This window comes from Ischnura elegans, chromosome 4 (assembly GCF_921293095.1).
Source record: "Ischnura elegans chromosome 4, ioIscEleg1.1, whole genome shotgun sequence".
NCBI classification, from domain to species: Eukaryota; Metazoa; Arthropoda; class Insecta; order Odonata; family Coenagrionidae; genus Ischnura; species Ischnura elegans.
Window position 1 is genome coordinate 121,810,821 of NC_060249.1, and position 27,715 is coordinate 121,838,535.

Here is a 27,715-nt window from a genome sequence, read left to right on the forward strand (position 1 = left end):
ATAGAAGATTCCGGTTAATTGGGACATATTGGGACTTGTGCACTTTGCCCCAACTAAGCGGCTGCCCCATTTAGGTGAACTATCCTGTATATGGGCATAAACAAATGTTGAAACGATGGAAAAAAGACTAAAGAATGTTTACAATGTAACATAAGTTTATTAAACTATTAATTTTTTTATAAATCAGCAAGTTAAGTTAATTTATTATCATTTTTATGAACTATAACAATTTAGTGAAAAATATTTTTTGCAGCCTCAGGCGATGCTGAATGACTGTCTTTTAATAAGTCCTATTAAAGAAAAGTCCTATCCTCTTGCGGAGAGTATAACAACAAAAGGTTTCAAACTAGTGCAAGAATAGGAGCATTTTTGAAATAAGAATAAATCAAAGGAGGAAAAAAAAAAAATAGTATTCTGAAAACAAAAAATTTTAATTTAGTTGCGAGTATAGAGCCTATGTCGCGGACTCATGGCCCAATAAAGCGGCATGCTGTCCCAATTAAGGGGAAAATGCTCTGGGATATTCCTCTATTGGGTTCTGTTTTTCAAGATGGGATTTATAAACCAGAAGCCATTGTGGAAATTGATCATGGGAAAGCGTCATTTACTGCCATCATTGAAGTGATTGCTGGAGCTGTTGCTGGGAGGAGATGGAAAAAACGATTGTGTGATTCAGGATTTAGGATAGTTGCTTGATATTCTTCTTTTACTTGCACACTCACAGCTCATACTAAGAAAAAAGGTACCAGGTGTTCTAAATTGCTGCAGTTTCTATCGGGGGAATTCCAATATCATGTTGAGAACGGTTAACACACTCAATGCTGAGAAAATTTATCATAACACACCGCCACGCGGAAAAAATATTTTGCAATGATATCAGATATTATGTCTTCCTTAATCGTATACAATCATACATAGTTCAAAATTATTCAAATTTGCACTATTAACAAAGAAAATATTAAATATTGTAATAAAATTATAATAAACATATTATAATAAAAAGAAGGCAAAAAATCTGCTGCAAGCAAACGACTTGTATCCAGTCACAGGAGAAGACACACTGAGACGCTGGGCACAATTGCAGGGTCTAGTAGAAGACGCGGAGGCAGATGGCGGGCCGAGAAACCCAAAGGGACCGATGCCTTGTATTCAAGGCATCCGCGTCTTAGGCTAGCGCGGGATGCCTTGAATTCAAGGCATCCGCATTGAGTGTGTTAAGCTAGAAATCTTTCTGAGGAAGCTGTGAGTAGTGTCTGCCAAGGTATCATTGGTAAAGATCAGGAATATGTGCTTGTACCTGCGCTAACTTTTTCTTCACGTTTGCAAGAGTTAATCTTATTTGTTCTTCATGCTTACAGGTAGTTAATATTTAAAAATAGTAAGTTGTTCTCAAGGTTCAAAGTTGTTATAAAGCAGTATTATTGTAGAGTGGTTTGTTGAACCTCATCTCATTGAGGTAGCTTGCAAGAGTAAATAATTTTCTATCATCTTTAGAAGCTAAACACAGCATTAAAATAACTTCAAAACTATTCCTGAGGTCAGTAATTTATGCCCCATGAGTAGAGGCAAAGATTATTGGTGAATAAAAACTGTGAATTTCGTCATAAAAATCTGTGAATTTCGGTTTAAAATTTCGTCATAAAATTTCAATTTCGTCACAAAAAAAACAGTTTCGTCATAAAAATTCACTCGTCATAAATATTCCTTTTTTTATCCCCAGAACAATAATTTTAGCATTAAAAATGCTTATTACCATAATAAATATATTTTTAATGGTAAAAACCTTGATAAAGAAGGGTCAAAGCAAATGCTAAAGGAATAATTTAAGCATTTGTTAGATACTCATACCATAAACACTCTTTGCTATGTATGTACATATGTATTTCAACCTCATAGCGCTAGAGAAGTGGGAGTAGAAGATGTGGGAGTTGTACAGACTTATTTTTGATTGGTCTAAATTTCACTGTCTCATCGGCCTGCGTGATGTAAAAAATGTATAGTTTTCACTTAAAACATTGATAACAAAAGTCTTTAAGGTCTTACACAAAATATAATATCAACACTCACAAATATGTATTTATCTACTAATGGGTTGCTTCTATCTATAAAAGTTTTTTTTGGAATATGCCATCTGAAATTATTCACACTCTGGAATTTAAAATTGGCAGAATCCTTCTTTTACTGGAATTGAGATCCATTGGTCAAACTTGACTAATTCTGCATTTTTTGGAAGTTCAGAGGTTCTTATATTTATATTTCCATACATGGAAAAGCCTCTTTCTACATCTACATTTGCCACAGGTATCCACAGGGTTTTCTCACTATTTTCTACAAAATGAGGAAAATCATTTTAAAGGGCAAGAATTAGTGGAAGTACTGAAAATTCTTTTCCTTCTTCCTGAACTGATCTAACAGAATCCTTCAAAGCAGAATAGCCAAGAAGTTCTTGAGTTTCTGTTAATGATAATATGAGGACATAAGCTACAATTGTGCTTAAGACCTTCACATCAGTTGTCAATATACACCTTGTGTTAATCTTCCTTTAATAATCTTCCCATGGCTGTAATAATGTTCCTCCCTGGGTCACTGTATACAAGGAATGACAATTTCATATTAGCCTTTACATGCTTCAGGACCTCACACATGGAAAGTTGCGCAGATTTTTTTAGACTATTAAGAGAAGATTCACTTTCTTTTCCGAACTGTGCATTGCTGACTAGGGTAAAGGAATTCAATAAATTAAGGTTGAGTCGGTTCTTAAATTTTTTCGGTTCTCTATAGATACCGGTCTGGTTTTCCCTCACCGGCTCTCAATATTCAGTTCCAAGGATGAACTCTAATTATCTGAATTAATGAAAATTTAAATGAACAACCACAAGAAGTGAATGAAAATAATTTCACGAAAGATGTTAATCAGCAGGAAAGCTCTGTAAAAAAGTCTCCATAATTTTATTTACCAAGTAAAAAGTTAAATAACACATTGTTAAGAATGCATGATTGACCAATTGCCGTATTTCCCGGCCGATAAGACGCACTTTTTTTTCTCCTAAATGTGCTGTAAAATTTGCCTGCGTCTTATGCGCCGATGGTATACGGATATCACGGGTATAACTTAGTCCTATAATAAGCAACCGTTTTGACAGGATAAATAATTACCATTAAGTACAGTCGGATCCGGATTTAACGTCTTCGCATTTAACGTTTTTCCGCATTTAGCGTTTATTTTTTTGGGTCCCGATTCATTCCCTATTAGGACAATGTAAAAATTATCCGTATTTAGTGTTTCCGCATTTTGCGTTTTTCCGCATTTATGGTCGTAAAAATTTGTCCCGCCCAAGATTTTTTTGCTCGATTTAACGTTTTTTCATGACGGTTCATCCAAATCTTCGAATTTATGCTCATCAACAAGAACAGTCTCATGAAAGTTTACCAAGAGTCGATAGAATCTACCGGGGAACGCTTCTTCAACTGCTTTCTTCTGCGAGCGCAGCGCTGCGACCTTCAACTCGCAAGCTGGGTGATTTGTCTTCTCGTAATGTTTCGCTCCCCTTCTGATCCAAAGACCAGGCACTTTTTGTATCAGATCCGATCTAATGGAGCAAAGTCATCCTTTAATAACCTCGAACTACCTTATCCTTCACTTCTTGAACTTGACTTCGATGATACGTGACGACTGATGACACGTCGAGTTATCCTCCGAGGGCCGCTACAATAATGTTTTCTCGTACCTATTGTTTTCAATTGATGGCTTATGCCCCTTTCAACTCTACTCCCTACGAGCAGTCGATTATGAGCCCAATATTTTTCCAGTCGGCTACTTTCTCTTTCCAAAAGAGGAGGCCCAATATCAAGTGCGCAGTTCACTAGAAGATTCTTTCTGTAATCCATTCCAAGGTCAGTTTCCACGGAGGAACAGCGAAAGAGCAGAGGAAGCGTTTCCCCTGTCATGACCATGAGTTAGAGCATTCTTTCCATGCGGAACAACATTATTTTACATCGTAATTAACATATCCCGGAGCCAATTTACCGACATGCGGCTGATTGATATCGATGTCGATTCAAAAATATCTATCTGGTGCTAATTAATGTCAAAAGAGAATGACAATCGGAGTTTTGACGAACTATCACGGTCCATGACTCAAAATAAATCGCTCATACTGGAAAAAAAATCACCGCATACTCACGGTAGAATAGATGAGCGCGGAAAAATACGAAAATCCGGCAGGTATCCCTTGGTGGTTGACTTCGACATCATAACCCTGACGAAATTGCCAAACTCCAGAGGCACTGACAATTTTTCTGATGAACTCCAGTTTTGTTGAAGATTAAACCTTTTCACTTAACTTAAAGTTTAGCTAATCGTTATTCAAGGTCCAACCAAATTTCATTAAAAGCTGCAGAGAAACAAGGTGAGTCGGAGTCAAGGTGATCAGCGCGCCGCGTAAAGAACTTCTCCTGGTTCCATTCGACCTGCATGAGGCCGCGGATATATGACAACGAATCTGGTGCCATCATCGAGTTGAATCACCATCGACTTGTACGCATACTAGAAATAAGATTCTCCTTTTTTGGATGACCTCGAAATCCAAAATGTGCGCACGGGAGGCTTTTTAAAGGCTCATAAATCCCTCGTTTCGCCGAGGCAACAGAAAACGCTAAGTTGGTATAATTCCAGAAAATCTCCCTTTTACTAGATATTCGGTAGTTTAGATTTCGGGATTAGCGATCTTCTGCTGTCCCTTTATTTCACTCATCTCTATAGATGCAATGACGATTTTTCGAGTACCTACTTACATCTTTTCTTATTATATTATTAAATGCTATAGTCACCTACATGTCACTTTTACAGAAAAAAATTTAAAATTTCATCGAGACCACTGAAATGTACGTAAAAATGGAATCACTAATGTCCATAATAATATTCCGTGTGGGAATGCTTTTCAGTTGATGCATATTAAAATTTTCTTAAAATATTTCTTTAAAACAATAGGGTGGTTTCCTATTATTTTTTATTGCCAAAATCGAAAGATTATTACACCTGGAGTACGTATTTCACGCATTTAGATTTTTAAATGACGATATCTATTTTTCGCGATTAAATGAAAAGTGAAAATTTTCAAGCGCACGAAAATGCGACGCGTAAGTATGAATGCCGGGAAATCTCTCCGTGAGACTTATTTCTGGTTTCCGCTGCCCCCCTGTGAGGTGACCTTGAGGCGAGGCTTAGCGCTCTTACGACGCAGGCTGCTAGCGGGTAGCTGAGTACCCTGCTGGCTGGTAGCGCTTGTCTTAAATAAGGATTATTAATACCTTATCAAATGAAGAAAACTTTCCGACCTTAGCCAGTTTTAATAAGTGATTATTAAGACATGTTTCCCTGAGCTCTACGCCTCATGCATGCATTGTTAACCTCAGATGATGTATAACTCCCATCTTCTCGTATAGAAACTAAGTCCCTGTGACGTCACGTGGAGTGGCATCGCATGGGCGCCAATCTGGCCCTTTTCAAATGAGGATAAAAATGGACCATTGCCATTCGTCTGAACCGCTATTTCTAAAACGAAATAATTTGTACATTTTGAATACACTAATGGTGGGTAACGAATCGCAATCAATGCTTTTCGTTTTCTTGGATGAAGGAAACTACCCTTTTGTCATCCTCTCATTACTTATTTTTACTACCCATTTTTTTTAGCTGATTCCTGAAAAGTATTATCCAACCTTCATAGGGCTGAAAACACTTAATCAATGAATTTTTTGCTGCATGCAGCACCTTTTAGTTACGTAAAATAATACTTTTTATTCATAAAAAGCCATTTCAATCATTACAGACCCTAAAGCCTGAAAAAAATGGCAGGTCCGCATTTAGTGTTTTTCCGCATTTAGTGTTTTTAAGTTTGTCCCCCCTGAAAAACCTTAAATCAGGATTCTACTGTATTTTTTAGTGTATCAGGCATTGAAAATAGTTCAATTCATTAAAAATTTTGATAATAGCACTCTTTTGAGCAGGTTGTTAGAAATAAAGTTTTAATACGTCGATGTCTAACTCCTTTAAAAAAATTCCCGGATAAATCAGAAGTGCATACAATGTAGCATGTTTAGTTTAATCTTGCAATGGGTGCTGCTGCAAAACTTACATACATTGAGCTAAAGGAGATGTCATCTACATGCTAATACATTGTATCTCTCACGATAAACTCACTAGTCTACCGGCACCACCGGCACTCAACCTTAGGTAACAAAGTATGAGCTCGGTGTTCCGTCAGTTCAGCCGTAATACGTATCTTTCTATTTAGTCTGCACATGTGCTTCTAAGCACAGAAACTTGGTAATTTCTGTATAAAAAGTCAAAATTGGAATAACCTAATGGGATCTAAAGAGAGAAGATTGTCGTACAGTATTGCGTTTAAACTTGAAGTCGTGAAATATGCTTCGGAACACGGCAACCGGGCAGCTGCAAGGCGTTTCGGCCCACCTCCAACCGAGAAGATGACACGGGAATGGCGGAAGCAGAAGGTAGATTTAATGAATGCAAATAAGAGTAAGAAAACTTTACGTTCATGTTCTCCGAAATGGCCGAAGCTTGAGGAGCACGTTAAGACCTGGATAATAAATCACAGGAAGAACGGGATCACTGTTTCAACAAAAATGATTTTAATGGAAGCGAGAAAGTTGGCGATAGATATGTCTATTGCCGATTTTTCCGGGACAACGTCGTGGTGTGAAAGATTTATGAAGAGAAATGGTCTGTGCATGCGTACTAAAACCACAATAGCACAAAAACTGCCACCCGAATACGAAAGAAAAATTATCGAATTCCATAACTACGTACTTAACCTGAGAAAAATGAATTGTTTTGAAATAGGACAGATAGGAAATATGGATGAGGTTCCCTTGACATTTGATGTGCCATCAAATAGAACTGTGGACGTTAAAGGTGCAAAGATAGTTACGATAAAGACTTCCGGCAACGAAAAAACACGCTATACTGTTGTCCTTGCGTGTTGTGCTGATGGTTCAAAACTCCCTCCTTTGTTGATCTTTAAACGAAAAATGCTGCCTAAGTGTACAATTCCACATGGAATTTATATTCATGTTCATCCTAAGGGATGGATGGATGGAGAGGGTATGAAACTGTGGTTGCAGAGGGTGTGGTCCCGGCGTCCAGGTGGACTTCTGAAGAAATCGTCTTTGTTAGTGTGCGATCAGTTTAAGGCCCATATAACAGAGTCCGCAAAAATCCTTGCTACAGAACTGAAGATGCATCTTGCTGTGATTCCTGGTGGATTGACTTCTCAACTGCAGCCTTTGGATGTTTTAACCAATAAACCATTCAAGGGATTTATGCGTGAAGAATGGATAAAGTGGATTGAGGCACCGACTCACGATTTCACACCGACGGGAAGAATGAAACGGCCGTCAATTTCTACCGTTTGTGAGCGGGTGAAAAAGTCCTGGCAGAAAGTAAAAACTGAGACTATCATAAAGTCTTTTAAAAAGTGTGGAATCAGCAATGCGCTGGATGGAAGTGAAGATGACATTTTGTATGAGGAAAGTGACGACTCCCGAGAAAATATGTACGCGAATGATTTTAGCAGCAGTGATGAGGAATTTCTGGGGTTCTATGATGAATAAACTCTGATATATTTGCTCATTAATAATTTTAAAATTTTTTAATATTAAAGTTCCGTTTTTATGTAAAATTTTATCATTAAAATTCTTTTTTGTATTATCCAAGTATTTTAGTTTTTTTCATAAATTCTAACCTGAAAAATCCAGGTGCGTCTTATGCGCCGGTGCGTCTTATAGGCCGGAAATACGGTACATCTGGCAGCCACTGGTTCTTTCACCAGGTTTTTTGTTATAACTTGTAAGTCAGATCAAAATACATTCTGTGATGAAGATAGCTTAAATTGTTGCTTTAATTGACAACTTATTTGCATGCTTAACTGTCACAGTTCTTATAACCTCAACAATAAACTGCTCAACACGCCGGTACAGCGACACTGGATAAACTGAGCGGCCATGAATTAACGCAAAATGTAATGCGGCGTTGCATTCTGCAGGATAACCACCCTTTTTCACGCATTGCATAGGTTTATCAAATTACGAATAGGCTCTCGAAACGCATTTTGCCTGTATGTCAAAGAATTACTGTACATATAAATGAATCAATCTTATGACCACTCTCAGACGAAACAATTTTCCGCGGGCGCCGTCCACGGCACACGGCTTTGCAGAGAGTCGTCTCGTCAGAAAGCCGCCTGAATTACACGTGAACAGCGGCCGGCGAAAGGTAGTTTCGTCAGAAAGCGTCCTCAATGTAGCGTAGTCTATATTGCGTTCAACGGACCGCACCCCCCGTAGACGGCGCATCGCCGGACCGGATTGAAATGGGCGCCGTGCCGTCAACGCAACGGCGAGATTCGACTCGTTTGCAGACATCCATAGAGACCTATAGTCAATTGAGAGAACGTCACCGTGCTGTGGATGGTGGCAGACGAAAAGTCAGCTTGTTTGAAAGCGGCCTACGTGGCCGCGGCCATGGAAGAAGGAGGAGATAATATCCTCCTCCTTCTTCCATGGCCGCGGCTACAGAATGTTACAATGTTGGCGAGAGCGACAAACTGACGAACATTAAATGCGCGAGCTAGCAAGTAACTTTCAAAAGAAAAAAAAATGGACGCCATGTAATTGGAACGTTATTAATGCGTTTTTTTCACTTTTTGGCCATGAATACGCTGCAGACAATTTCGGCTTTGGGCGCCGAATTCAAATCCTCGCCACAGGTCCGGGCCGGTTGCAAAGCACCGACTTTATGCGATCCCTTCTTGATACCGGTTTTAAAATAGACCTTGAAGTGACGGGGTATTTTTTATCGGTAATGGTAGAAAATATCGCGCCAAATTCGCAGAAAAAGTGCTTAAACGCGAAATTTCGCGGAACCAAGTGAATTTCGCACAGCCTTGGAAATTTCGCGTTATAATTCGCGTTTCGCGGTTCGCGAAAATTAGGTGCCCCTACCCATGAGCAGTGCTCAGCAGAGATGGGTTTGTTCAGTTCTTCATTTCTTGGCTGTGGCTGCTCTTGAGCTCAGAACTGGAATCGGAAATGATGCCACAAAGAATTAATTTGTACTAATTACAGGATTAATTTGTACTAAAGCCCAGCTATAAAACTTTTCTCAGGCATAAGTTACATCAAATACATACTTAAATTGAGAGATACCATTTAACTAGTCATTTTGAATTAACTTGAAACATAATTTTAGAGGTGGTTTTCATAATTATACATGGATAATCATTTAAGGAATTAAAAATTTTGATATAAAAATGAAGCATTTGATTAAGAACTGGATGAGAGAAATGATGCCAGGAATCAAACTGGGATCAGAACCAATTAAATGTGGAATTTATCCTAACATGTTTTGTATTTGAGAGGAACAGGAAAACAAAGCAATTCCCCTGAAAAAACTTGAACATCTCAAGGGATATGTTTTTACTACTCTGTAGACACCCTGAATTAATCACTAAACCAAAATTTTGTCGAAATCATAATGCTTAAAATGCATTATGTACCTACCAACAAGCTGCCAGACCTCATGGGCATTGAATTCATAATTTTTTTTCAAGATCGGTCAAGAAATTAAAACCCAGTGACAATCCAATAAAAATCTGAGCAGATGTTTTGTTACACGGAATTCACAATTTCTACAAAACAGTATCATATGATGTGGTTCTGCAGGGAAAGAATACTCTGGCTCACCATCAAAGACATGTATCATGAGTGGAAGTTCTTAATATGTATTAGTAAAATTGGACAATATTTCAACTGAGTTCCAAATATTGCAATGCCCAATTTTACTAACATCAACAACATGTTAGGGGAAATGATTCCTAAATCCTTTCACAATTCCTCAGTAGAAAATGACCTTGGAATGGATTGTGGAAAGGAAAGGAAACTGAACTGTGCAAAGATTATTGGGCAACCAATGGACTGTCCACCCAAAATATTGCTGAATGGAGTGTGAGCCATCAATGAAAAAGATTCGCAGAAAACCGTCATAATGCCTAACTCGTGTTGTCAGTCGTCACGTAATCATTGACATTCCTCTCTCTCACTCACCATCAATGAGTCTCTGCGTCTCCTCGTCGTACTTGGGTGCGTCGTGTTCCTCCTTGTCCGCTGGCTCCTGCACTTGCTCCCCCTTGGCCTCCCCTCCCTCATCATCGTCTTCATCCTCCTCTTCTTCCTGTTCACAACAATGGTAGCGTATGAATACTTATGCTGAGAAATAGATCCCTCAGAGGTACATAGCCCTCCCCTTAACATCTCAACAAATTACAACAAAGATAGGAACACAGAAACAGAGAGAAACACATGAGCAGAGAAACAGAGAAAAGAAATTAAGACAAGTGAAAGCTATTCCTAACGTTGTAATTACATATATAATCACGAAAGACAATTACAAAAAATACAAGAAATTAGTGAAAATACTGAATGTAACAAGTAACTTCATAAAGGGTCAACTGAAATGCTTTCCATGCAGAAAGAAATGACTAAATTCTCTAACACACTTGTTGGTATTCATTGTATATATGTATCAAGAAGTTTACTAACGGAAAAATTTCTGCTTTCTAATTGCAGACTTATTCTTTGGAATTATTAAGAATCACCACGCAGTAAGGATCCTAAATATGCCCGACTATTCCTCAAATGTAACCATTCTTTCGACTACCTTTGGGTTACAAAAAAAAATACTGAAATTATACAGAGAGAAAAATTTCGAGAGCATACGGCTACACTCATTAACGAAAATAATTGTTGTAGAACACACAAAAAAGAAGAGGTGAGTGAGAAGAGCATGCTTTCTCCATGCAGTTAGTAGACGAGCACAAAAAAAGGCCATGGTGACCTTATCCACCTCTTCAGAGCCATCGTCAAGATGCTCTTCCTCTCCCTCTTCGCCCCCCTTGTCCTCTTCATCGAGAGCCTCCTCGTCCACCATTTCTGGCTCAGTGGCTGGCTCCTAAAAGTCAGTGCATTCACATAATTACATGATGGATATTAGAGCACATTGATGCATGCTACACAAACACATTCCTTTGGTTAATCGTTAACCACATACCTTTGGTAGGATAAGCACTATCGCTTCCAATAGTTGGACCGGAGGTGCAAGGGCGACTTTGTACATGCTTAGCACAGTTTACTACGTCAAGAGGACACTACAAAATGTCAAAATCAGCCCAATAGTACGACAACTTACGTACAACACAAGCATGTGCACTTACAGTTAACCTCTACCTTACGGACACCTATCACTTTTAGAGACAATTACGAATTATCTGCCAGAAAGAGATTCTCCCATTTGAGGACACCTTTTTCTATTTTTAGAACAACACCATTGGCATAGGTTATCTGCCCAAGCTCTAAGAATTGGAATATTTTACTTTAAAAGATGTGCTAATAGCTTGAAGAAACAGGGGATAGAAAATGATCAAATCAACAAGCAACAAACAGCAAACCAAAGGAAAACGAATGAAAAATGTCCAGGGAAATTTCAACAAGGGTGAATAATAAAAGTCACCTAATTTTTCTGATTATTTTTAGGTTTGACACTTGAAAAATATTCATTTCACCTTGCTTTAATCCCTAATAGGAATACTAGCATGGTTAAACCATTAGGAAAAAATGAGGTTTTACTGACTACTTCTACTATAAAAATACTATTTACTAGCCCATTGCAAGTGAAAAATTCAGCAGAAGGGAAAATTAGCCAACTAAATACTAAGTCTCCCTGCCTCACTCGACGGACCAACTTTTGAAAGATGATATTGCTTAACACCTATAAACATACATCCGTAAATCAAAATGAAAAAAATCATTAATACACACAACAACTTAAATATTCACTTTCACCTTGAACACTGCATGCATTTTGGTGAAGAGTAAATATACAGTCGAGCACCTAAAATTCAAGACAGTGGAGGGGGAGGCTAAAAATGGTCATTGAAAATGAAAGATATTCTATTTTTGATCATTTTCCCAATAGATTTTCCATGATAGGTCAACTTGCTTGAATTTATGTGCAAAAAGATTAGATGGAATGGAAGAGAACCAGTTGTGGGAGAAATCGCAGGAAAGGAAGAATAGAGGAAGAGAAAATAATATTGGAATAAAGGAGGTGTTAATTTGAGCTGATAGGAACTAACAGGCAGATGTTTCAATGGTCAGCTAATCAAATGGCAAGTCATTGGTGCTCAACTGTACTCCCTTCAGTTATACACACGTTACAGGACATTAGCAAGGTCATATAAACACATCCAAGGTCATTTAAAGGCCATTCAATACTTCTGAAATTCGGAATGCAGGGAGCCATATTTCCATAAAACCTAGTAGACACACAACAACCCATCACATTTTGTATTTTATACATGAAATGCAGGTAAATGTTGAAAAGTGCCCACTCAATACAAATTGAAAATCAAATGCATTTCTTGAAGTAAGCAACTATGTACACAGTCACGTGCACAGAGTCAAGTTATTATTATTGTTTATTCTTACGGGTGTTAACCCAATGTACAGAAAAAGTGTTACATTAAATGGAAACTAGTTGTACCAGTTATACACACCAAGGCTGACATAGATTTGCATTGGAAGAAGATGACTTGGTGGTGTAACTGGCAGCATACCTGACTGCAATCAGGAGATCCAGGTTCAAATCCTGACAAAGCCAAATGAATTTTCCTACTAATAAAATGATGATTAAGAAATTTATGAAACTGGCGATGATTTGAATTTGGCATATATGTAGTATGTACAATTAAAAACAAGAAATCTGATTTGTGAAGTTTGAAGATTAGGATTCGATCAAGCTCAGTGCATCACTTACCTTTTTTATTGATTACCAACATGTGGACTCCATGATCATATGATATTGACAAAGCTAGTTGTCACACTCATATGCAAAACTCATCTTCGATTAAAAAAATGCTACCCCAATGATCAAGGGTCATCTCAAAACTCACCTTCTTTGAAAATAATTAACTAGCGTGCAGCATGAAACAAACCTGAGCATTTTGAGATGAACTTTCTTTGTCAGCCTCCTGATGCTGACCTTCCCCTTCATGAGTATCTACAGGAGGCTTGAACATTCCAGACTCCAGAATGAAGTAAGGCTTCATTCGGGAGTAGCCACTGTCCTGGAATTCTTCCCAGGCCATCTCACCCGTCGAACTCAGGAAATACTACATAGGAATAATTATCATCAAATTAAAAACAACAAAGTATCTATAGTAACAGAGGGGTTGTGGAAGGTTACACGGGATTTCTACCGGGTCAGGTTGTCCAACTCCATCTCGGCTGACGTTTCGATGGGTGAGTTGTCTATCGTCTTCAGGGCATATATATTGAAATTCGTCCTCCTTATACATGGATGACGGCGGTATCAACTGGGGCAGGTGCCGTGTGATTGGTCGAGAGCTTCCTACCTTTTTCCTCGTTCCTCACAAATGCTCCTCAGCACTGGTTTCCATGAGGCGCTCAAGAGTGTAGCCAGTGTCACGGTTCATGGTGGTGTTGAGACGAATTTCAATGGCCTCCCTTGCCAGTCTTTCCCAAAATTTTTCTTTGTGACAAAGGACCTTGGTCTTCTCCCAACAGAACAGACCTTTGTCGCATAGAAAAATTTTGGGAAAGACTGGCAAGGGAGGCCATTGAAATTCGTCTCAACACCACCATGAACCGTGACACTGGCTACACTCTGAGCGCCTCATGGAAACCAGTGCTGAGGAGCATTCGTGAGGAACGAGGAAAAAGGTGGGAAGCTCTCGACCAATCACAGGACACCTGCCCCAGTTGATACCGCCGTCATCGATATATAAGGAGGACGATTTTCAAGACTCGACATGCCCTGAAGACGATGGACAACTCACCCATCGAAATGTCGGCCGAGATGGAGTTGGAGAACCTGACCCTGTGGAAATCCTGTGTAACCTTCCACAATTCTATATGCCGGGAAAGCCTACAATCGTTCAGTAACAGAGGGGGTAACACTGGTTGAGTACAAGGCATAAAACAGCAATTCTAAATTGAAAATTTTGGCCACATGAGAAAATAAAAATATTAATGGAAATTAAGGATTGATTTATATCGAGAAGAAAATTTTTAAGAGATGGGGCAAGGAATAAGAGAACCAACTTAATCAAATAAAATCAGTCCTTCAAATGGATGGCTAAGAAATTATATCTTACTCATAAGAAGTTTAGTTACACGAATAGTTTTTCAAGCTGGAAAGTTATTTATAAAACAATATGTGAATGAGCAACCAATGGATTAAAAGTGAGAGTAATTGGGGGGGGGGGTGGGAGGGGAATTTAAAAAACTTAAATGGGAAACTTAAAACTCTGCAGATAAAAAGACAAATAAAAATCATGCTAAATTGATGAGGATGTAACTAAGGTAAATGGACTGTGAGAAATAAGGATTCAAATAAAAAATTAACAGCATGCCATAATAACAAATTCCGATTTTATATTATTACTACTTCCCATTACTTAACAGTGGAGGCATGTGCTTTTATGCATGTTAGCAAGTGCACACCCAAAGATGAATGAACGAAATTTTAAGTTGGGGTTAGTTGAAACTGTTTATGCGCACAAAGATTCATTATTGGAATGTTTGGAGAAGATTGAAAATAGCAGTAGACAAAGTGGTGCTATTGCTCAAGCAAAAGGATTACACCCTAAGATTGAACCGCCAGTTTTTATGTTTTGGCTACAAGTCTTCCATAGAGTAATGCCACACGCGTAATATTCTACAATCAGCTACAGAGAAAATTGATAGACTCAGTGTCAGCAAATGCAGCCATTAAGGATTTCAAATCCGCAGTAATGAATGTCAGGGAGAGCATTGACACTTTTTGCCATAACTCAGAGACAAGAGAAGAAAAGAGGACACTTTCATCTCAAGAAACTTGGCTGCAAAAGAGGTGTGTGATGTAATAATCAGTCAGGCAAAGGAGCAATTCTGGCGTCGGCCCTCTTCTCTTCCGAAAATTTCCCAAAATTCAACCAGGGATTCCCAGAAAAGTATTTGCATAGTTTGTGCGAGTCATACCCATTCATGAAACAAACTGCGGACTGAGCTGGAAATAATTTACATGTGCGAGGACTTTCAGAAAGTCTCAAGTGCCATTGCCCTACTAGAATTCATTGTTGACAATAAAATTCAAAACACATTCAGTGAAAAAACTTAACTACAGAAAATTCTAGCGACAATTCAGATGACAACCAGTGAAACAGAGAGGTATTTTTCAACCCTTAAATGTGTAAAAACATTCTTACGCAGCACGATGGACGAGGACAGGCTCACTGCTCTGGCAATTTTGACAGTTGAAAAAAAGTTCCTGCATGGCATCGAAGGTTTCGACAACAAGGTGATAGATAAGTTGGCTCAGAAGAAGGAAAGTATTGAAAGTTTATAGTACTGATAGTTTAAAGTACATTAAAGTAAGAAGAATGAATTTCACCTACAGTCACTTGTAAAGGTATGTTTAGAATAATTATTCCCATTAGCATGCTAATATTATTTCTGTTCATGCAGTTTTAAGGGTTGAATGTACCAGAGATGTGTCTTGCATGCTATGTATTCTATTCAGGATTCCCACTCTTAACTAAATTATAAAATTCACAGTTTTTTCCAGGTTTTCATGATCTAAATTGCATCGAATTCACGGTCTGTTGATAAGATGTTAACTAAAAATGTACCAAACGTGATAAATGCTAGGATTACAAACGCAGCAATGAAAGTGCTTTAATGACGCCGCCTATCGTTAGCAAAATTTAGGGCCGTCTAAAGGTTGTGAGTGAGAAAATGGAGGGTGATAGGGAAGTGAAGAGGTGTCTGATTTCTCACCAGGGTTAATGACCACTATGGTTAACGGTCTTCCAATCACAGCCTTAAGGTCTGTGTGTCGTCATGGCAACACGGACCAATATTTGCGCTTCGAACATACGTGTGCAGATAAATGCGTGGACAGTGTCTGCGAGTGACTGACCTTGAAATAATGATCGACGTATCGATTTTTCTTTTTATCCATCAATTGTAGATCTACAATCAAGTTTGAGAGGTTTCTAAGGTTTTACAACGAATTTCACGGCTATTTCCAAGTTTTTTCACGGAAGACGAAATTCACGGCTTATTCAGGGTTTTAATGTTTTCACGGTTGAGTGGGAACCCTGCTATTATGACCAAATATGATGCTCATGGATTAGGATTAACATAAGTAAATTATCCTATATCTGCTCTGATGCACACCCTTGATACATTTACCACCAGCCGCCACTGTTACCATATTATTTTTTTAATTTTTCTATTCCCATATTTTGGGCAAGCATTGGCCGAAGTGTGAGGCAAGGCTGTCCTCTGTTGCTGCTGCTTTTTAACGTATACGCTGAGGAGATGGTAAGAAAAGCGTGGGACGAGTTGGAAGCTGGAGTGAAAGTGGGAGGAATGATGTTTAAATCGGTAAGGTTTGTGGATGATCAGGCGATTATTAGCCAGTCAGCGAGGGGATTACAGGCTCTAGTGGATGCGTTAGACGAGCGGTGTGAGGAGTATGGGATGAGGATTAATCACAAGAAGACTAAGGTAATACGGTTTTGTAAAGTATCGCGAGGGAGGGATGTGAGAATCAAGATAAAAGTAGGCGGGGAAAAACTTGAGCAGGTTGAGCAGTTCAACTATTTAGGCAGTATGTTAGAGGAAAACGGATACAGTAGTAAGGACATTAGGAAGAGAATTGCATTAGCGAAGGAGGCGTTCATGAACCGGAAGGAGCTTCTAAGAGGATCGTTATGTAAGAGTTTAAAGAAAAGGTTAGTGAAGAGTTTGATCTGGAGTGCAGCTCTCTACGGTGCGGAAATGTGGACACTGAGGAAAGAAGACGAGAGAGAAGATTGGAGGCATTCGAGATGTGGGTATTGTAACCCGTCTCGTTGGGTTTTGGGGGTGGGAGAGGGTTTGTTGGAGGGTTCGCTCAAGGTGAGCGGGTCGCGGTATGGAGAAGAATGGAGGGGGTGAAATGGACGGAGAGGAAAAGGAACGATAAAGTGCTGGATATGGTTGGCCAGGAGAGGCAGCTTTTAGATGAGGTACGGAGGAGGAGACAGAAGGTAAGGATGGGAGGAGTACTTAGCGGGGAGGGGATGTTTAAAATGGTTTTAGAAGGAAGAATGTCAGGTAAACAAGGGAGGGGAAAGAAGAGAATGGGATTTTAAGGTAGATTGAAAGGGATTAGGCCTTAAGGCCTGGTTTCACGGTACATTAACACGTACAAGTTAATGTACGTTTGTGTGAATGATTTTGGTGGACCCGAACGGAACATGTACGAATCCATGAACCAAATTAGAACAGGTTCTATTTTCCATTCATGCATTCGCACAAGTTGGGTGGTTGCACGGTACATTTTCGTGTTCATTCACACGTTCATACATTCAGACATTAACCCATACGTGCTAATGTATTGTGTAACCAAGCCTTTACAGTGAATTGAAGAGGGCAGTGCTGGAAGAAAAGGGAGGCGCCCAGATCACTTCTTTAGTACTCCATGGAAACCTACCTTAATCGTTAGAATACTATAAAAAGAATTCCCATATTAATTTTTATGACTATTTCTAGTCAAATGCGACCTATTCACAATGCAAAAAAACCTATTTGCTATTACTTGTACTTTCATCATGAAAATCATTTTACATAAATTTTTCATCCTTACTACTTACATCAAGGGCTCATAAAACATTTCCAATTTCAAATTCCCAGACTACTACATGATTTCCAGCCCAAATTTTCTTAAAATTTACCTGACATTACATCAATGGCTGAGCAGTCGTGTGAGAGATTTCATGTAAAAATGTAGCAAGGTATATTTTGAAATAAAGTCGAGTAGAGGTAGCGATAGCAAACATAACGTCAATTTGAAATGAATTGCGGGGCTGTACTCTTCCTCGTGTTGTGCATCCAAGTCAGCAATATGTATACATACAGTAGACTCTTGTTAAAACGAACAATGTTATTATGAAGTTCTCGTTATTGCAAAGCAAATCATTGGTCACGACAAAAAGGCCTATCCAGTCAATAGTAAAAGATGTGTTATTACGAAATTTTCGTTGCAATTGTTTTGTTTAGTTTCGGGCAAGGAATAATTCAAGTTCACTAAGAAGTCTGCTCTAGAATTGCAGGGGACAATGAGCTGAGGAAACATATTCTTGATTAATTTTAGAAGATTTCTTCATTGTATAACCAAATGTAAGTTAGGATAACGTGATTTATGATCTTAAAATGTACGATTCATAATGCAAATGCTCATTTACTGCTGTATCCTCGCGTGGGGATGACTACAGCCCAAGGAAACCGGAGATTTCATTGCAATCTGGCATGGTTGAGCCACTACCAGTCAAGATGAAACTGGAGAGGAAGGGTGTATTGGAAGTGAAGGCAGCTGGGGAAGTGGAAGCAGAGACAAAGGGAGTAGCGATCGCATGAGTTAAGGACAGGCGCTTTCCCGCCTCGCCACTTTGCTAGAGTACACGGGACAGTGTGAATAAGAGTGCAATGACATCAAAGCCACTGAAAAGATTGCGGATGGGTGAAGAAAGCTCTCAATGAGTCCTTGAAGCAATCTAAAATAACACACTTTGTGCATAAATAATAATATGGTCGTATATGATCTGCGTAAATTATGAATGTTATATGAAATAAAAGTGAAAGTTTGGATCTTCTATATTTTCCCATTATGGATTTGTACCACCTCTGCACATCATAAGTCTGGATAACAGGGAGTTTACTGCGTATCAAAACAATAGGTTAACCACTAAATGAATTCATTGGTTGCAAGAGATAGTGAGTGTTATCATGGAATACTTGCGCATCCAATTTCACTGGCTATGATCTGATCACAAGCATCTCTCCTCCCACCATGTGTACTTCACCATGGCAATGAAATTAGGCAACTTTAGTAATTCACCATGAGCAAAAATGTATCCAGCTTCAAATATGATGAGCTTCAGAAGAAATTACTTTAAGCAGGACCATGTACTGACATGCAAAATTAAGAACAAAACATAAATTCTTATTGTTTACATAGGTTTGCTCGCTCCCACTGATATTTGAATTAAAAATCCTAACACATCACTAAATATTGTACAAATATAATATCTTTGATGGTTAACCTGCAAAGAAAGTCTAAGTCGCAAACCAAAAAAATTATTGAATTCCAGAAGAACTGAATTTAAATTTACTTTGAGTAAATTACCTCAGCTTGAATTCATCAATTACCTTGGCTTCATCTTCTGAAACAGCTCCATCTCTGTTCTGGTCGAAGGTGTTGCGTGCCTGAAGTTCACCCATATCAATCCTAAAAGGTTATCAAAGGCAATTTGTGATATTAGAACAACAAACAATCCTTTTGGCCACTGGTTAGTTACAATTAGTTAATGATCACAATGATTCATCAATTTATTCTTTCTTAAGACCTTTTCCACATGGCTACCCCAAAGCCTTTGTGTCCTCATGCTAAGGAATAAATTTATTTAAAATTTATAAATATTAAGTGTGCAACAGATGGTAAGGCACCGATTAATAGACTAACCTTCTTACTAGGAACATATTTTGGTCTGATAATTTCTATTAAAATCTTATGCATACAAACAGAAAGGGAAATAATCACCAAAACCTTGATATTAGTTGTGTCACTTCTGGCCACAATAAGTTAAATTGAACCAAAAGAAGCCATCAGATGAGATATGAAAATATTGACTACAACATGGCATAGTATAACAACTTTACGCTTAAATTAGAGGATTCTCTCCATTAAAGAAACAACAAAATTGACAACCTGGATAGTAAATACTGATCTAGATTTGAGGCCAGCAGGTACAAACAAAAACTGGTCAAACATTAAATAAATCATTCTGCTAATTCACCCAATAAGCCATTGGTGGGAAAGAAAAGCGACAGATGTATTAATTAATGTGATACAGTAATAGGGTGGTTTCCTATTATTTTTTTATTGCATAAATCAAAACATTATTATTCCTGGAGTGCACATTTCACGTTCTTAGATTTTCGAAAGACGATATCTATTTTTCGCTCCTAAGTGAAAGAAAAGTGAAAATTTTCAAGTGCGCGAAAACGCGACGGCTAAGTAGGAATGATGGGAAAAGTCCGAGTGACGTATTTCTGGTTCCAGCTTTCAGCGTAAGGGGTGGCCTTGGGGCGAGGCTTGAGCGCTGATACGACGCAGGCTGCTAGCAGGTAGCAGAGTGCCCTGCTAACAGGTAGCGCTTGGCTTAAATAAGGATTATTATCCCCCTATCAAACGAAGGAAACATTCCGAACTTAGGTAATTTTAATAGGTGATTATTAAGACATGTTTCCCTGAGCTCTGTGCCTCATGCATGTATTGGTAATCTCAGACGATGTAAAACTCCTATCTACTCGTATAGAAACTAGGTCCCTGTGACTTCACGTAGAGTGGCATTGCATGGGTGCCAATCTGGCCTTTTTCAAATAACTTTAAAATTGACCATTCACATTCGTCTAAACTGGGATTTCTAAAACCAAACAATTAGTATATTATGAATACACTAATGGTGGGTAACAAATCACAATCAATGCCTTTCATTTTCTTTGATGAAGGAAACTATGTACCCTATTGCACCCTAATCACAATAATAGCATATTCATTTTTATCACTGGCTTTAATATTGATGATTACCTATCTATTGTAAATTGTTTGATATCCATGAGGTGATAATCCATAAAAACAGTATATATTATAAATATATGAAGATTTAATCCCAACATTTTAGTTGCCATGATGAGAAATCATTGAAGAAATTTTTATATCTCTTCATGGAAAAAGCAATGAAAACACACGTAAAATGAACATAAACTTTGAATTATGGGTTTGCATTAATTGCTATTGTAAGGGTTCAATGTCTGGCATATACCGTATAAGCACGTGTAAGAGGCGCACCTTTTTTCCCAGAAATTGCAGCCGAAAATGGGGGTGCGCCTCTTACACAAACTTTTACTCTTCCCATTCTCCCTTTCCCGCGCCATCACGTCGGTAGGTACATCAGTAGTTAACATGGAAAAGATCGCACGGGGTATTTCGCTCCGGCGGGCGCGCTAAATTTACTGCTACGAGTGGGCATACCGCGGCATTTATACTGCATATAACACTCACTTATCAAACGTAGAGAAAAGCGCAGTTTTGAAGGACAATACCTGGTGAATAGTCAACATCTGTCTTGCCGAGTAATTTCCATTACGCTATGGACCTGCTTTTTCAAAAATCATCTTCAGACGCTATTATAAGGGTTATTGCGATTGAAAATTATGTTGGTGTTAAAAATGCTGTTCAAAAATTCAAATGAGTGCGTACATTGTTTGAATGAATGGCGGATAGAAGAAATCGGAAATGCTTATAAGTGAAGAGCGCTGAAGGAGAGGTAGAGGGGAAGGAGCTCGCTCCCTCTGTCTATCCTCCGCAACGAGGCTGAGGGCGAAGGAGAAAGAGAAGAACACGTCCGATCTTGCATGTGACGTCATTGTCTTCAAAGCGAAGGGGCGAAGGTGCAGCAATGTGACATATGCAGTTTGAGTTGCCTGAAGTTTCCACTCCGTCTTGCCTTGTTTGAATGCACTCATGCTACGCTTGTTTCTTCCGAAATTGTGCTGTTTGGACTATTTTGAATATTAGTAGCCTTGTTGTAACTATAAATCATTGTGTCAATCAATTAGAGCTTAAAAAACTTAAATTCTGTCAGATATACATCGTGTTAGATCTCTTTCTTTTTCTGAACCTCGTGCGTGTCATACAATTATTGAAAACTATTGAGATATCTTCGGGCTCAGTAGGTGACTCACCTAACATTTGGCCTCCAGAAACTGGGAGATCGACTAAGGTCAGTTGGTGAGACGGGGTAGGGATGAAACAAGTTTCGATTGTTTCCGCGTAACTTGATATTTTCCTTTGAGGCAAGTGATTTATGGTCCATGGGGTCTCAGAAAGGAAAAAAAACATCATAGGCATGGGCTGATGGCGGGCCGGGGGTATTTCGTGAAATCTACGCCGTGGTTATTTTCTAACGGCACTAAGATTCCCCCCGATTGTTGTCCAATCTCTTGCGAAGATTCACGCTATGTGCCTGTCGTGTTTCGCTTTAAAATTTTCCACGGCTGAAATTCTATTGCAATTCTCCGAGCTTTTAAAAAAATTGCACATGACTAGGACAAGCATCGTAGTGCAACGGCGTATGCGAAGAGAGGATCAGAAATCTTTCTACTCACTCTTATTGCATTCACGAAAGCAATGATTGAAAATTTCGGATTGAGATTCAATTCTTCGACGAATTTGGATCTGAAGTACAATAAGGAGAAGCAACGAGCAACTCCCTCGGGAACTTGCGCGCATCGCTTCGCCGCTGTTTTCCGGGGAGTTCCATGGACGTCCGCAGAGGGCACGCGGTGCGCCGTTGCGAGTCCGAACATCTCCGTTATATTGCCGTGCAATCGCCACAGGCATTATTTGTGGATATTTGGATCTGAGGTATCCGATACTACCGTCCCTAGTAAGCATCATAAAGTTAAGGCCACAAGTGAATACCTACTAATCTCCGAGCGCCATACATATCGTGTAAATTTAGCTGAAAAACGAATTATAAGTATTGAAAGTGGAAAATTTGATGACTGTCGAAAGTCCAGGCTTAAGTCTGCAACACCGCGCAATAGGATAAAAAATGCCGACATTTTTTTTTCTTTGGCTCCGATGCTAAAAATAGGGGTGCCCCTCTTACACACGCTTATACAGTACTTGGTGACAGAAACAGTTGAGTCAGCCAGGAAATGGAATAAAATTAAACATGTTATGCATGCATAAATATTAACCAAATACATACTGTCACATGCCCCTCAAGTCATGCCCTATTACCCAAATAGCATTCTTGATTTGTTGCATGAAAAGCAGGCACTAACTGAAACAGCATTGTTCGAGTCGTCAACAACCATAAAAACTGATGTTGTGTCAAAGATGTAATTTTTACTGAAGAAATTACGTGATTCAACCCATAGGTTTGTTTGGATAGGTGAGGGTATAGCTCACCAATAGACTAGGATTCAGACGTGTGAATTTCACACGTATAGAGCAAGGGGCTGGTTCCTTTCCCATGGCCACCTTTCACGCAATTTACCTTAGGGTGTCCATAAAGTTTATATATCAGGTTTATATATTTTTTTCACAAAAAAAGACAAACCAGGGAACTTCTGGTTGATAACCAAGACCTCCACCCACTAATACTGCTACACTCCCAAAAAACTATTTTAATGAGGTTAAAATTTGCTTTGCAGTGCGCGACCGCGCTCCACTAAAAAGACTGCGAAGTGGCGAAGAAAGCTCTCATTGAGTCCGGGAGGGATTCTAAAATAATGGAATAACTGCTTAAACAATAATATATTGTTCGTTTTAGGTAAATTATGAACATTGCAAGACAATTAAGTGAAAGTTTGTGTTATCCGTGTTTTCTGATTATTCGTGCCCTCTCTCCTCATCATTACCCCAGATAATCAGAGTGTGTACTGTACGTGTAACATGTTTATTTCTGCTGGAGGGGCAGGTGCCCAGAAAGAAAAGACTAAGGATACAATATGTGAACAGTGCTCAAAAACTGAGACCAATCCTTGATGGACTTCGAAGTCCTAACATTTAATTCCATGAGCACTGGTACAATTGACTTGGAAATTCAGGACGCAGGTTAGCATTGGGGTCTGTGCAGTGGTCCAGAAAGCCAAAGGTCCGAGGTTCGATTCCCGGTCCAGGTGAATTTTTTCTCATGGCAATAGGGTGGTTTCCTTCGTCAAAGAAAACGAAAGGCATTGATTGCGATTCGTTACCCACCATCAGTGTATTCATAATATACATATTATTTGGTTTTAGAAATCCCAGTTTAGCCGAATGTTAATGGTCAATTTTAACCTCATTTGAAAAAGGCCAGATTGGCGCCCATGCGATTCCACTCCACGTGACGTCACAGGGACCTAGTTTCTATACGAGTACATAGGAGTTTTACATCGTCTGAGATTACCAATGCATGCATGAGGCACAGGGCTCAGGGAAACATGTCTTAATAATCACCTATTAAAACAGCTAAGGTCAGAAAGTTTCCTTCGTTTGATGGAGTATTAATAATCCTTATTTAAGCCAAGCGCTACCAGCTAGCATGGTACTCTGCTACCTGTTAGCATCCTGCATCATATCAGCGCTCAAAGCCTCGCCCCAAGGTCACCTCACTTACGGCAGCGGGAACCAGAACGACGTCACACGGGCTTTCCCGGCATCCATACTTAGCCGTCGCATTTTCGTACGCTTGAAAATTTTCACTTTTCGTTTAATCGCGAAAAATATATATCGTCATTTAAAAATCTAAAAGCGTGAAATACTAACTCCACGAGTAATAATCTTTCGATTTAGGCAATAAAAATATAATAGGAAACCACCCTATTCACTAATATTGAGGGTAGAGTCCCATCCCACAAACAAATACAGTACTCAACCCAAAATTTTCCTGGGTAACAAAATTATCAAGACTGACACAATAATATATCCAGCCGAACACTCACTTTCCATCATGGTTGGAATCGAGCAGCTGAAACTTGTCAAACATCTCCCTCTCCTCCTCGTTGTCATCCTCGGCTCGCCTCTGCTCCCGCTCCTGCTCCTCCAGCTTCTTGTAGCGCTCCAGCGCCCCCCTCTCCGCCTCCTCAGCCAGCGACTTTAAGTACTCCTTCTCCTGCTTCACACGCTCCACTTCGTCCCTCTCCTTTTCCAACTGCTGCACCCGTTCCTGCAATTACATCAGCACAAATCACAGATATAGAAACAGCAAAATCAAATGCCTCACAAAAATCATTCAACTTCAAGATTAATAATAATTATAATTTATTTGTCCAAGGATCTACAAGAAGATATAAGACATGTCAAAAAAAGGGAGAAGGAGATTCATACAATTCAGTAGATTGGAAACATATATGTAGTTGAAATGTTATGTGCAAGTATGTATTTTCACATATAATATATTTTCAAAACATGAAAATGAAGCACTAGACTGTGGAGTTCGTCAGGTATTCCGTAAGAGAATAATAATTCTTTTTAAGAAGGAATGCCTTAAACTTCCTTTAAAAGATATCAATGACTCACATTGATTTTTTTAAATGGTGTGGGAGTTTATTGTATCTTCAGAGTCCCATTTCTCTTGGACCTAATTTAGTTCTATTTGTCCTCACAGTATTATAGTGAAGGCTTTGCCTATTCTGGTTTCATAATTATGAAAACTGGAGTAAATTTCAAACATGTCCAGATTTTTACGCATAAATATTAGCAGAGATAATATATAGACACATGGTAATGGGAGGATCATCAAAGTTTTAAATAAATTAATCCTTTTGCCCTCACGTCAATTTCCACTTTCACTTCCACAGAGCTCAAGCCTGATTCAAGACTGCGTTAGGCATTGGGAGGAAGAGACAAATTCTTTTGTTAATAGAGAAAATTAAATACTGTAGAAGAATCATTTCATCAGGAGTGATAAACTTTTACTTAATCTCCAGTATAATAGTGAAACTAACTCAAAATATAATAAACATATTCACAAGGGACTAAACACAAAGCAGATATATCAGCGCCTTGAGCATTTTAAGGAGAAAAGCAAAAGCTGATATGTCAGCACCTTGAGCATCATCATAGGATTACATTATGAGCATGCTGCATTGATGAACTTGATAGTAACTGAATTATTGTCGCTGTTGCCGGAGCTTGTGTAGTACACATCAGGGACTGAATGTGAAATCCAGTCACACTCCAAAAAGGTATCAATGTGCAAGAAATGGACTTCAAAAAAGCAATCAGATCCCCTTCCTCCCTGCTCTTGCTGGAGCCACAAGCGATTTCATGCAAAACCACTTTGGAGGTGGTCCCTTGGAACTTTTTCCTGAGGCTGTGACTTGAACTATGCAGGCCTCTTTCAGAAGGACCTCTTTCCATTCCCTAACATTCCTGGCATGGTATTCAAGGTCCTTGTCCACCTACAATAAGGGCAACCAGGGAGGTCGGTTGCACACAGGCCAGAAGCCCATCCGCAACCAACCTGTCCTCGTCCCATTTTGTAAGAGTGAATTCAAAGAGGTCTCCAAGTCGGCTGTTGCAAAACCTACAAAAATTCTGTTAAAACCTCTTTATTGCTAAAGATAAATTGAGAAATTGAAATTGCCCATATAATTTCAACAGTATTCTTGGAGGTTTCCTACTATCTCTGAATAATCTCATCAATCTGTAGAAAACTCCTTTGCGTTTCAATTTGTTAGCTCTTAGAAAGTTTACATAGAGATTTTTTTGAGACTCACAAAACATTTTCAATATCAAATTAGAAACCTCTCATAATCCACTCATTTCCATCAGGGAAAGTATAGAAGTACCTCTTTGTCAACTCACCCTTGGGTCATTCCATGTCAGTTCATCCAGGCATGACACCCACCGACTCGGATTTTGATGACACTTGCCAATTTTCATCCTTCCATGCTGGAATGAAACAGTGTAAAATATTTCTTGGCTATCTCTAATAGTTTTTTTTTCACGACCATTTGAAGTTTGGGTGAAACTGCAGTTTTTCAATGAATGCTGTCTCCAGAGGCACTTGCACCTCCAGAGGGAAATAATTTGTCTCAGCCATAGTTTTCATCCGATTCTTATGAAAATTTGCAGGTTTTCTAGAGAAGTCATGAGGATTCCAAAATCTTATTGAAAAATATCCTAAGGAATGTTGGAAATTCTCTAAACTCGTATGTTTCATAAGATTTTAGAATATTTTGCGTCAAAAACATGGTTCTATAAAACATCAAATTTTGACCTGAGGCAATATCTGAATCAAGCTAAATTATTTTTTCTAATATTCCTTAAGGTATGACCCACCACCTGTAAAAATAAAATTCATGGCTTTTTGCTTGCTTTGTTGTTAAAAAAAAATTTATGCAAAAAAAATCCCTTTTCACGACTCTGGTCGTCAGTGTTGGGTCCTCCTTCAAGTGTGATGAAATGCTTGTGTTAACTGTTTTCTATATCTAAGAAAATATTTACAACATGTATCTAGTGCATAATACATCCAAAAATTAAAACATTTTTTTATGTGCAGGTTGTTTTTCTCCCGATAAGAAAAATATATTTTTGAAATAGAATATTTTAAGGAATTCATAGCTCTTACCCATCATTGCTGGGGATAACTTAATTGTTGCTATATAAAACACATCAAAATACAGGATGCATGTCAATACGAGTCAACTTTCTCCATTTTGTATTGACAAAAAACTTCACGAATGTGTTTTACTTCAATAATGTTGCACAACTTGTAAATGAACAATCACAATATATAGTCACTTTTGTCTGTGCATCAGTTTGTAGTTAAATAGGATAGTATCCAAGGTCTTCACTGAGGCCTATCTCTGAGAAAGCTAATATTTCAGTTACATTTTTTCCCAGTAGTGGTAATTCCAAGTTTTCCTTTTAAATCCAAGAGCCGTCGGTTCACACGTTCAATGTCTTTCTCCGAGAAGTAATAAATTTGTCCTGAGCCTCTTGTGGTAGGAGTTTCCACATAACAAATGA

General features: G+C 38.7%; 1 protein-coding gene across 3 annotated transcripts in view; it reads right to left on the reverse strand.

The window, feature by feature from the left end:
* Positions 1-27,715, reverse strand: part of LOC124157981 (glucosidase 2 subunit beta) — a 42,610-nt gene that overhangs the window by 10,228 nt on the left and 4,667 nt on the right. Inside the window, exons 4-8 of one of the 3 annotated variants that reach the window (XM_046533114.1) lie at positions 24,682-24,905; positions 19,336-19,414; positions 13,071-13,247; positions 10,925-11,029; positions 10,126-10,252 (exon numbers count right to left, since the gene is read on the reverse strand). In XM_046533114.1, the coding sequence (XP_046389070.1) occupies positions 10,126-10,252; positions 10,925-11,029; positions 13,071-13,247; positions 19,336-19,414; positions 24,682-24,905 (712 nt within the window). Of the gene's footprint in view, positions 1-10,125; positions 10,253-10,915; positions 11,030-13,070; positions 13,248-19,335; positions 19,415-24,681; positions 24,906-27,715 lie in introns of all 3 variants that reach the window. The other 2 variants (XM_046533113.1, XM_046533116.1) reach the window with 2 other exon arrangements.